The sequence below is a fragment of the Rhinoderma darwinii genome, unplaced genomic scaffold, assembly GCF_050947455.1.
Source record: "Rhinoderma darwinii isolate aRhiDar2 unplaced genomic scaffold, aRhiDar2.hap1 Scaffold_4044, whole genome shotgun sequence".
Classification (NCBI taxonomy): Eukaryota; Metazoa; Chordata; class Amphibia; order Anura; family Rhinodermatidae; genus Rhinoderma; species Rhinoderma darwinii.
The window spans coordinates 69865-81948 of NW_027463631.1; the positions used below are offsets into that span (position 1 = coordinate 69865).

Genomic DNA, 12084 nt, shown 5'->3' on the forward strand with positions numbered 1-12084 from the left:
CTAGTAAAATGTTAGGACTATTTCTGTATTAAAATAGATTACATGTATAAACACTTTCCAAGACGGAAATCTGTCCGTGGCCGGTGACGACTGCTGGGGAACAATGGCGTCCACTCATCATGCGGCAACATGGGAACTGGTCTCAAGAAAATGATTGTGCACTGCATGATGGGAAACTTTGGTTCATGCACGTTACGCCAGGACAGTGGCCGTCCTGATAAGAACACGTGGAGCCAGGGTCCGCAGCCTCAGCCGTTCTCCTTCCACAACACCAGGTGGATACTGTGGTCCGGCATGCTGGTGGCGAATACCAGTCCCACGTCATTACTACCGTCCAGGCCACTCAGCCACGCCATCTCCCCCGCCAGAAAACTGGAGCCCCTCTTAGACTTCCTGTACTCTGGGAGGGGCCAGCGGCTGATGACCTTCTCACTCCGTAAGTCCGTGATGTACAGGTGATGGTTGTCAAACAGGAGGGCGAAAAAGTCCCCAAAACCAAGAAGAGAAAGATTTGTGGAATCGGGAGTCTTAATAATCCTGAAAAGAGAGAAAAAAGTAGAACGTTAGAACAGCGAATCACATCGCCCGCTGCAGCATAGCCCCCAATATAACGAATCACATCGCCCGCTGCAGCATAGCCCCCAATATAACGAATCACATCGCCCGCTGCAGCATAGCCCCCAATATAACGAATCACATCGCCCGCTGCAGCATAGCCCCCAATATAACGAATCACATCGCCCGCTGCAGCATAGCCCCCAATATAACGAATCACAGCGCCCGCTGCAGCATAGCCCCCAATATAACGAATCACATCGCCCGCTGCAGCATAGCCCCCAATATAACGAATCACATCGCCTGCTGCAGCATAGCCCCCAATATAACGAATCACAGCGCCCGCTGCAGCACAGCCCCCAATATAACGAATCACATCGCCCGCTGCAGCATAGCCCCCAATATAACGAATCACATCGCCCGCTGCAGCATAACCCCCAATATAACGAATCACAGCGCCCGCTGCAGCATAGCCCCCAATATAACAAATCACAGCGCCCGCTGCAGCATAGCCCCCAATATAACGAATCACAGCGCCCGCTGCAGCATAGCCCCCAATATAACGAATCACATCGCCCGCTGCAGCATAGCCCCCAATATAACGAATCACATCGCCCGCTGCAGCATAGCCCCCAATATAACGAATCACATCGCCCGCTGCAGCATAGCCCCCAATATAACGAATCACATCGCCTGCTGCAGCATAGCCCCCAATATAACGAATCACAGCGCCCGCTGCAGCACAGCCCCCAATATAACGAATCACATCGCCCGCTGCAGCATAACCCCCAATATAACGAATCACATCGCCCGCTGCAGCATAGCCCCCAATATAACGAATCACAGCGCCCGCTGCAGCATAGCCCCCAATATAACGAATCACAGCGCCCGCTGCAGCATAACCCCCAATATAACGAATCACAGCGCCCGCTGCAGCATAGCCCCCAATATAACGAATCACAGCGCCCGCTGCAGCTTAACCCCCAATATAACGAATCACAGCGCCCGCTGCAGCATAGCCCCCAATATAACGAATCACATCGCCCGCTGCAGCATAACCCCCAATATAACGAATCACAGCGCCCGCTGCAGCATAACCCCCAATATAACGAATCACAGCGCCCGCTGCAGCATAGCCCCCAATATAACGAATCACATCGCCCGCTGCAGCATAGCCCCCAATATAACCCCCAACATCAAATCTTATACCCATTATAACCGCTTACACGTCAGGACGATGGAGGAGCAGCGCTGTTCTGTACGATGCCACTACAATGAATGATACACATACGTGCATTGGATCTGGGGTATCTCATGGTCCTCCATCTGAGGGGTCCCGGAGCGCTCACGTCCCTCTGACAATGGGGCTACACAGAAATGATGGCACGTTCTAGTGTCCCCGGTTCTTACTATTGCCATCATGTAACTATTCTGTATGAACTCCTGCCATGTGGCCTAGTCAGAAGACATAACGGAGTCCGCACAGAAGATCCAGCTGTTACCATGACAACTGCAGACCTAGCTGACGGTTTCCACGACTGACAGAAGCCCCTGTATGCCGAGCCGTCCATTATACAGTATTAGTACGGGTGTATTTACCGCAGGATGTCATAGCTGGCGAAATCCCACTGGTACAGCCCCAGGGCCGAGCTGCAGACGATGTATCGGCCATCAAAGTGCAGTCGCGGCTGGAGGGTGATGCTCCGGTCATCCGAGACGTACAGAGTCTTCAGACACTTACAGTTATCTCTCTGCCAATCGGCCAAATCTGCAACACAAGAAAGAAAAGCACCCGAGTGATATCCGGCTGCCCACCCTGCCACGTTACCCGCCCGCGCCCCCCATTACATGTGACACGGCCTGTGTGGAGGACCCTTATTAACACAGCGTCTGCGGTGGAGAATGCAGCATGTGACCCGGCCACCAGGTGGAGCCGGTGATGATGTGACAGGGGAGTCCCGGGCTGCTCGTCTGGTAGGTCTCAGCGTGCGGCGGTCTCATGGGAGCGGTCTCAGCGCGTGGCGGTCTCAGCGTGCGGCGGTCTCAGCGTGCGCGGTCTCAGGGGAGCGGTCTCAGCGCGCGGCGGTCTCAGGGGAGCGGTCTCAGCGCGCGGCGGTCTCAGCACGCGGCGGTCTCAGCGCGCGGTCTCAGGGGAGCGGTCTCAGCGCGCGGCGTCTCAGGGGAGCGGTCTCAGCGCGCGGCGGTCTCAGGGGAGCGGCGGTCTCACGGGAGCGGCGGTCTCAGGGGAGCGGTCTCAGGGGAGCGCGGCGGTCTCAGGGGAGCGGCGGTCTCAGGGGAGCGGCGGTCTCAGGGGAGCGGCGGTCTCAGGGGAGCGGCGGTCTCAGGGGAGCGGCGGTCTCAGGGGAGCGGCGGTCTCAGGGGAGCGGTCTCAGCGCGCGGCGGTCTCAGGGGAGCGGTCTCAGGGGAGCGGCGGTCTCAGCGCGCGGCGGTCTCAGGGGACGGCGGTCTCAGCGGCGGCGGTCTCAGGGGAGCGGCGGTCTCAGCGCGCGGCGGTCTCAGGGGAGCGGCGGTCTCAGCGCGCGGCGGTCTCAGGGAGCGGCGGTCTCAGCGCGCGGCGGTCTCAGGGGAGCGGCGGTCTCAGGAGCGGCGGTCTCAGGGGAGCGGCGGTCCTCAGGGCGCGGCGGTCTCAGGGGCGCGCGGCGGTCTCAAGGGCGCGGCGGCTCAGGGGCGCGGCGGTCTCAGGGGCGCGCGCCGTCTCAGGGGCGGCGCGGTCTCAGGGGCGCGGCGGTCTCAGGGGCGCGGCGGTCTCAGGGGCGCGGCGGTCTCAGGGGCGCGGCGGTCTCAGGGGCGCGGCGGTCTCAGGGGCGCGGCGGTCTCAGGGGCGCGGCGGTCTCAGGGGCGCGGCGGTCTCAGGGGCGCGGCGGTCTCAGGGGCGCGGCGGTCTCAGGGGCGCGGCGGTCTCAGGGGCGCGGCGGTCTCAGGGGCCGTCAGGGGCGCGGCGGTCTCAGGGGCGCGGCGGTCTCAGGGGCGCGGCGGTCTCAGGTCTCAGGGGCGCGGCGGTCTCAGGGGCGCGGCGGTCTCAGGGGAGCGGTCTCAGCGCGCGGCGGTCTCAGGGGAGCGGTCTCAGCGCGCGGCGGTCTCAGGGGAGCGGTCCCTCAGCGCGCGGCGGTCTCAGGGGAGCGGCCTCAGCGCGCGGCGGTCTCAGGGGAGCGGCCTCAGCGCGCGGCGGTCTCAGGGGAGCGGCCTCAGCGCGCGGCGGTCTCAGGGGAGCGGCCTCAGCGCGCGGCGGTCTCAGGGGAGCGGCCTCAGCGCGCGGCGGTCTCAGGGGAGCGGCCTCAGCGCGCGGCGGTCTCAGGGGAGCGGCCTCAGCGCGCGGCGGTCTCAGGGGAGCGGCCTCAGCGCGCGGCGGTCTCAGGGGAGCGGCCTCAGCGCGCGGCGGTCTCAGGGGAGCGGCCTCAGCGCGCGGCGGTCTCAGGGGAGCGGCCTCAGCGCGCGGCGGTCTCAGGGGAGCGGCCTCAGCGCGCGGCGGTCTCAGGGGAGCGGCCTCAGCGCGCGGCGGTCTCAGGGGAGCGGCCTCAGCGCGCGGCGGTCTCAGGGGAGCGGCCTCAGCGCGCGGCGGTCTCAGGGAGCGGCCTCAGCGCGCGGCGGTCTCAGGGGAGCGGCCTCAGCGCGCGGCGGTCTCAGGGGAGCGGCCTCAGCGCGCGGCGGTCTCAGGGGAGCGGCCTCAGCGCGCGGCGGTCTCAGGGGAGCGGCCTCAGCGCGCGGCGGTCTCAGGGGAGCGGCCTCAGCGCGCGGCGGTCTCAGGGGAGCGGCCTCAGCGCGCGGCGGTCTCAGGGGAGCGGCCTCAGCGCGCGGCGGTCTCAGGGGAGCGGCCTCAGCGCGCGGCGGTCTCAGGGGAGCGGCCTCAGCGCGCGGCGGTCTCAGGGGAGCGGCCTCAGCGCGCGGCGGTCTCAGGGGAGCGGCCTCAGCGCGCGGCGGTCTCAGGGGAGCGGCCTCAGCGCGCGGCGGTCTCAGGGGAGCGGCCTCAGCGCGCGGCGGTCTCAGGGGAGCGGCCTCAGCGCGCGGCGGTCTCAGGGGAGCGGCCTCAGCGCGCGGCGGTCTCAGGGGAGCGGCCTCAGCGCGCGGCGGTCTCAGGGGAGCGGCCTCAGCGCGCGGCGGTCTCAGGGGAGCGGCCTCAGCGCGCGGCGGTCTCAGGGGAGCGGCCTCAGCGCGCGGCGGTCTCAGGGGAGCGGCCTCAGCGCGCGGCGGTCTCAGGGGAGCGGCCTCAGCGCGCGGCGGTCTCAGGGGAGCGGCCTCAGCGCGCGGCGGTCTCAGGGGAGCGGCCTCAGCGCGCGGCGGTCTCAGGGGAGCGGCCTCAGCGCGCGGCGGTCTCAGGGGAGCGGCCTCAGCGCGCGGCGGTCTCAGGGGAGCGGCCTCAGCGCGCGGCGGTCTCAGGGGAGCGGCCTCAGCGCGCGGCGGTCTCAGGGGAGCGGCCTCAGCGCGCGGCGGTCTCAGGGGAGCGGCCTCAGCGCGCGGCGGTCTCAGGGGAGCGGCCTCAGCGCGCGGCGGTCTCAGGGGAGCGGCCTCAGCGCGCGGCGGTCTCAGGGGAGCGGCCTCAGCGCGCGGCGGTCTCAGGGGAGCGGCCTCAGCGCGCGGCGGTCTCAGGGGAGCGGCCTCAGCGCGCGGCGGTCTCAGGGGAGCGGCCTCAGCGCGCGGCGGTCTCAGGGGAGCGGCCTCAGCGCGCGGCGGTCTCAGGGGAGCGGCCTCAGCGCGCGGCGGTCTCAGGGGAGCGGCCTCAGCGCGCGGCGGTCTCAGGGGAGCGGCCTCAGCGCGCGGCGGTCTCAGGGGAGCGGCCTCAGCGCGCGGCGGTCTCAGGGGAGCGGCCTCAGCGCGCGGCGGTCTCAGGGGAGCGGCCTCAGCGCGCGGCGGTCTCAGGGGAGCGGCCTCAGCGCGCGGCGGTCTCAGGGGAGCGGCCTCAGCGCGCGGCGGTCTCAGGGAGCGGCCTCAGCGCGCGGCGGTCTCAGGGGAGCGGCCTCAGCGCGCGGCGGTCTCAGGGGAGCGGCCTCAGCGCGCGGCGGTCTCAGGGGAGCGGCCTCAGCGCGCGGCGGTCTCAGGGGAGCGGCCTCAGCGCGCGGCGGTCTCAGGGGAGCGGCCTCAGCGCGCGGCGGTCTCAGGGGAGCGGCCTCAGCGCGCGGCGGTCTCAGGGGAGCGGCCTCAGCGCGCGGCGGTCTCAGGGGAGCGGCCTCAGCGCGCGGCGGTCTCAGGGGAGCGGCCTCAGCGCGCGGCGGTCTCAGGGGAGCGGCCTCAGCGCGCGGCGGTCTCAGGGGAGCGGCCTCAGCGCGCGGCGGTCTCAGGGGAGCGGCCTCAGCGCGCGGCGGTCTCAGGGGAGCGGCCTCAGCGCGCGGCGGTCTCAGGGGAGCGGCCTCAGCGCGCGGCGGTCTCAGGGGAGCGGCCTCAGCGCGCGGCGGTCTCAGGGGAGCGGCCTCAGCGCGCGGCGGTCTCAGGGGAGCGGCCTCAGCGCGCGGCGGTCTCAGGGGAGCGGCCTCAGCGCGCGGCGGTCTCAGGGGAGCGGCCTCAGCGCGCGGCGGTCTCAGGGGAGCGGCCTCAGCGCGCGGCGGTCTCAGGGGAGCGGCCTCAGCGCGCGGCGGTCTCAGGGGAGCGGCCTCAGCGCGCGGCGGTCTCAGGGGAGCGGCCTCAGCGCGCGGCGGTCTCAGGGGAGCGGCCTCAGCGCGCGGCGGTCTCAGGGGAGCGGCCTCAGCGCGCGGCGGTCTCAGGGGAGCGGCCTCAGCGCGCGGCGGTCTCAGGGGAGCGGCCTCAGCGCGCGGCGGTCTCAGGGGAGCGGCCTCAGCGCGCGGCGGTCTCAGGGGAGCGGCCTCAGCGCGCGGCGGTCTCAGGGGAGCGGCCTCAGCGCGCGGCGGTCTCAGGGGAGCGGCCTCAGCGCGCGGCGGTCTCAGGGGAGCGGCCTCAGCGCGCGGCGGTCTCAGGGGAGCGGCCTCAGCGCGCGGCGGTCTCAGGGGAGCGGCCTCAGCGCGCGGCGGTCTCAGGGGAGCGGCCTCAGCGCGCGGCGGTCTCAGGGGAGCGGCCTCAGCGCGCGGCGGTCTCAGGGGAGCGGCCTCAGCGCGCGGCGGTCTCAGGGGAGCGGCCTCAGCGCGCGGCGGTCTCAGGGGAGCGGCCTCAGCGCGCGGCGGTCTCAGGGGAGCGGCCTCAGCGCGCGGCGGTCTCAGGGGAGCGGCCTCAGCGCGCGGCGGTCTCAGGGGAGCGGCCTCAGCGCGCGGCGGCCTCAGCGCGCGGCGGTCTCAGCGCGCGGCGGCCTCAGCGCGCGGCGGCCTCAGCGCGCGGCGGTCTCAGCGCGCGGCGGTCTCAGCGCGCGGCGGTCCTCAGGGAGCGGCGGTCTCAGGGGAGCGGCGGTCTCAGGGGAGCGGTCTCAGCGCGCGGCGGTCTCAGGGGAGCGGTCTCAGCGCGCGGCGGTCTCAGGGGAGCGGTCTCAGCGCGCGGCGGTCTCAGGGGAGCGGTCTCAGCGCGCGGCGGTCTCAGGGGAGCGGTCTCAGCGCGCGGCGGTCTCAGGGGAGCGGTCTCAGCGCGCCGGGGCATTACCTTGATCTCGTACTTGTCAGCGCTCAGCAGGATGTGATCTCCAGGGTTGTGCAGCAGCGACTTGACCTCACACTTCTGTAAGACGACCTGCAGGGGGCAGAGGACACGTGTCATCTCTGGCTATATATAGAGCTGGACGTGGAGTATAACCCTCAGCATCCGCACTCCTACCTTTGTCACCCACTCCGTGTGGCCGGTGAGAGTATTCAGGCAGGTTCCTGTAGATAAGGCCCAGATTTTCACAGTGTTGTCGGCGGAGCCGCTGACCAGAAGATCCAGCTCATCGTTATAGTCCACACTAAAGACTGAAGAAGAGAACAGCGTACAGCGGGGAGAGCAGCGGCAACAGCCCCCTCTCCAGGGCCCGGTGTCAGAGCAGAGCCGGGACTTGTGGATTCTAAGCTCCGAGGCCCAGCAGGGTCATCGCTCCATTGGTTTCCCTTCTGGCTCTCAAAGAATCAGCGCAGGAGTCACCAGACTGGGGGGGAGTATATTCTGTGTAGTCGGGGGGATATTCTGTGTAGTCGGGGGGGGGGGGTGTATATTCTGTGTAGTCGGGGGGGGGGGGGGGGGGGGTATATTCTGTGTAGTCGGGGGGGGGGGGGGAATATTCTGTGTAGTCGGGGGGGGTGTATATTCTGTGTAATCGGGGGGGGGGGGTATATTCTGTGTAGTCGGGGGGGGGGGGGATATTCTGTGTAGTCGGGGGGTGTATATTCTGTGTAATCGGGGGGGGGGTATATTCTGTGTAGTCGGGGGAGGGGGGATATTCTGTGTAGTCGGGGGGGTGTATATTCTGTGTAATCGGGGGGGGGGGGGGGGGTATATTCTGTGTAGTCGGGGGAGGGGGGGTATATTCTGTGTAGTCGGGGGGGGGGGGGGAGTATATTCTGTCTAGTCGGGGGGTATATTCCGTGTAGTCAGGGGGGTATATTCTGTGTAGTCGGGGGGGGATATTCTGTGTAGTCGGGGGGGGGGTATATTCTGTGTAGTCGGGGGGGGGGGGAATATTCTGTGTAGTCGGGGGGGGTGTATATTCTGTGTAATCGGGGGGGGTATATTCTGTGTAGTCGGGGGGGGGGGGGGATATTCTGTGTAGTCGGGGGGTGTATATTCTGTGTAATCGGGGGGGGGGGGGGTATATTCTGTGTAGTCGGGGGAGGGGGGATATTCTGTGTAGTCGGGGGGGTGTATATTCTGTGTAATCGGGGGGGGGGTATATTCTGTGTAGTCGGGGGAGGGGGGGTGGGGTATATTCTGTGTAGTCGGGGGGGGGGGGAGTATATTCTGTCTAGTCGGGGGGTATATTCCGTGTAGTCAGGGGGTATATTCTGTGTAGTCGGGGGGGGATATTCTGTGTAGTCGGGGGGGGGGGGGGGGATATTCTGTGTAGTCGGGGGGGGATATTCTGTGTAGTCGGGGGGAGGGGGGGTACATTCCGAGTAGTCAGGGGGGGTATATTCTGTGTAGTCGGGGGGGGGGGGGGGGGGGGGGGGTATATTCTGTGTAGTCGGGGGGGGGATATTCTGTGTAGTCGGGGGGGGGGGATATTCTTTGTAGTCGGGGGGTATATTCTTTGTAGTCGGGGGGGGGGGGGGTATATTCTGTGTAGTCGGGGGGGGGGGGGGGTATATTCTGTGTAGTCGGGGGGTATATTCTGTGTAGTCGGGGGGTATATTCTGTGTAGTCGGGAGGGGGGGGGTATATTCCGTGTAGTCGGGGGGGGGGGGTATATTCTGTGTAGTCGGGGGGGGGGGGGGGATATTCTGTGTAGTCGGGGGGTATATTCCGTGTAGTCAGGGGGGGGTATATTCTGTGTAGTCGGGGGGGGGGGGATATTCTGTGTAGTCAGGGGGGAGGGGGGTATATTCTGTGTAGTCGGGGGGGGGGGGGGGGGGGGGGGGGGATATTCTGTGTAGTCGGGGGGGGGGGATATTCTGTGTAGTCGGGGGGGGGGGGGGGGGAATATTCTGTGTAGTCGGGGGGGGGGGGGGGGGGGGGTATATTCTGTGTAGTCGGGGGGGGGGGGAGTATATTCTGTGTAGTCGGGGGGTATATTCTGTGTAGTCGGGGGGGGGGGGAGGGGGTATATTCTGTGTAGTCGGGGGGGGGGGGGGGGTGTATATTCTGTGTAGTCGGGGGGGAGGGGGTATTCTGTGTAGTCCGGGGGGGGGGATATTCTGTGTAGTCGGGGGGGGGGGGGGGGGGGATATTCTGTGTAGTCGGGGGGGAGGGGGTATATTCTGTGTAGTCGGGGGGGGTGTATATTCTGTGTAGTCGGGGGGGGGGGGGGGTGTATATTCTGTGCAGGGGGGGTGTATATTCTGTGTAGGGGGGGGTGTATATTCTGTGTAGTCGGGGGGGGGGGGAATATTCTGTGTAGTCGGGGGAAAGGGGTATATTCTGTGTGGTCGGGGGGGGGGTATATTCTGAGTAGTCGGGGGGGGGGGAGTATATTCTGTGTAGTCGGGGGGTATATTCTGTGTAGTCGGGGGGGGGGGGGGGGAGGGGGTATATTCTGTGTAGTCGGGGGGGGGGGGGGGTGTATATTCTGTGTAGTCGGGGGGAGGGGGTATTCTGTGTAGTCCGGGGGGGGGGATATTCTGTGTAGTCGGGGGGGAGGGGGTATATTCTGTGTAGTCGGGGGGGGTGTATATTCTGTGTAGTCGGGGGGGGGGGTGTATATTCTGTGCAGGGGGGGTGTATATTCTGTGTAGGGGGGGTGTATATTCTGTGTAGTCGGGGGGGGGGGAATATTCTGTGTAGTCGGGGGGAAGGGGTATATTCTGTGTGGTCGGGGGGGGGGGGTATATTCTGAGTAGTCGGGGGGGGGGATATTCTGTGTAGTCAGGGGGGGTGTATATTCTGTGTAGTCGGGGGGGGGGGGGGGGGGGATATTCCGTGTAGTCAGGGGGGGGTGTATATTCTGTGTAGTCGGGGGGGGGGGGGGGATATTCCGTGTAGTCAGGGGGGGGTGTATATTCTGTGTAGTCGGGGGGGGGGGGGTATATTCTGTGTAGTCGGGGGGGGGGGGGGGTGTATATTCTGTGTAGTCGGGGGGGGGGGGGGGGGGAGATGAGGGATATTCTGTGGTCGGGGGGGGGGGAGATGAGGGATATTCTGTGTAGTCGGGGGGGGGAGATGAGGGATATTCTGCGTAGTCGGGGGGGGTATATTCTGTGTAGTCGGGGCGGGGGGGGGTACATTCAGTCTAGTGGGGGGGGGAGATGAGGGATATTTTGTGTAGTCGGGGGGGGGGGGGGGATGAGGGATATTCTGTGTAGTCGGGGGGGGGGGGAGATGAGGGATATTCTGTGTAGTCGGGGGGGGGAGATGCGGGATATTCTTTGTAGTGGGGGCGGGGGGGTATATTCTGTGTAGTCGGGGGGGGGGAGTGGGGGGTACATTCAGTCTAGTGGGGGGGGGGAGATGAGGGATATTCTGTGTAGTCAGGGGGGGTGTATATTCTGTGTAGTCGGGGGGGGGGGGGGGGATATTCCGTGTAGTCAGGGGGGTGTATGTTCTGTGTAGTTGGGGGGGTGTATATCTGTGTAGTCGGGGGGGGGGGGGGTGTATACTCTGTGTAGTCGGGGGGGGGGGGGGTGTGTATATTCTGTGTAGTCGGGGGGGGGGGGGGGGGGAGATGAGGGATATTCTGTGGTCGGGGGGGGGGAGATGAGGGATATTCTGTGTAGTCGGGGGGGGGGGGGAGATGAGGGATATTCTGCGTAGTCGGGGGGGGGGGGTATATTCTGTGTAGTCGGGGCGGGGGGGTACATTCAGTCTAGTGGGGGGGGGAGATGAGGGATATTCTGTGTAGTCGGGGGGGGGGGGGGGGGGAGATGAGGGATATTCTGTGTAGTCGGGGGGGGGGGGGGGGGGGTATATTCTGTGTAGTCGGGGGGGGGGGGGGGGGGAGTGGGGGGTACATTCAGTCTAGTGGGGGGGGGGAGATGAGGGATATTCTGTGTAGTCGGGGGGGGGGGAGATGAGGGATATTCTGTGTAGTCGGGGGGGGGGGGGAGATGAGGGATATTCTGTGTAGTCGGGGGGGGGGGGATGAGGGATATTCTGTGTAGTCGGGGGAGGGGGGAGATGAGGGATATTCTGTGTAGTCGGGGGGGGGGGGGGGTGAGGGATATTCTGTGTAGTCGGGGGGGGTGGGGGAGATGAGGGATATTCTGTGTAGTCGGGGGGGGATGAGGGATATTCTGTGTAGTCGGGGGGGGGGGGGATGAGGGATATTCTGTGTAGTCGGGGAGGGGGGAGATGAGGGATATTCTGTGTAGTCGGGGGGGGGGGGGGGGAGATGAGGGGTATTCTGTGTAGTCGGGGGGGGGATGAGGGATATTCTGTGTAGTCGGGGAGGGGGGAGATGAGGGATATTCTGTGTAGTCGGGGGGGGGGGGGGGGGGGGGGAGATGAGGGATATTCTGTGTAGTCGGGGGGTGGGGATGAGGGATATTCTGTGTAGTCGGGGGAGGGGGGAGATGAGGGATATTCTGTGTAGTCGGGGGGGGGAGATGAGGGATATTCTGTGTAGTCGGGGGGGTGGGGGAGATGAGGGATATTCTGTGTAGTCGGGGGGGGGGGGGAATGAGGGATATTCTGTGTAGTCGGGGGGGGGGGGGAGATGAGGGATATTCTGTGTAGTCGGGGGGGGGGGGGGGGGAGATGAGGGATATTCTGTGTAGTCTGGGGGGGGGGGGGGGGGGTTGTGCTCTCCTGCTCGGTCACATTGTTTACCTGCTCCAGTGTGGCCCCGGAAGTGCTGTGTTCGGGCCCCTGAGCTCCAGTCCCAGCAGGCCACAGTGTTATCGAATGATCCGGTGACGAGCTTCAGCTCATCGAAGGTGACGGCGGCGCAGGTGTGGGTCTGGATGCCGTAGATACACTGCCCGGTGCTCACGTCCCACAGCTTAGCAGACAAGTCGTCCGACCCTGCGGCACACGGGAATATCAGCAGAGGAAAGGAGTGTCCAGACCCCGCCTAAC

The 12084-nt window shown here is 66.0% G+C and overlaps 1 protein-coding gene across 1 annotated transcript; it reads right to left on the bottom strand.

Moving 5' to 3' along the window:
* Positions 1-11: 11 nt before the first annotated feature.
* Positions 12-12076, bottom strand: FBXW2 (F-box and WD repeat domain containing 2; the record flags this gene model as incomplete). Its single annotated transcript, XM_075848443.1, is given in 6 exon segments — positions 12-537; positions 2155-2302; positions 2305-2323; positions 7090-7176; positions 7261-7394; positions 11836-12076. Coding segments are annotated over 6 exon segments (918 nt in total), but the record flags the coding sequence as incomplete, so codon positions are not given.
* Positions 12077-12084: the final 8 nt, after the last annotated feature.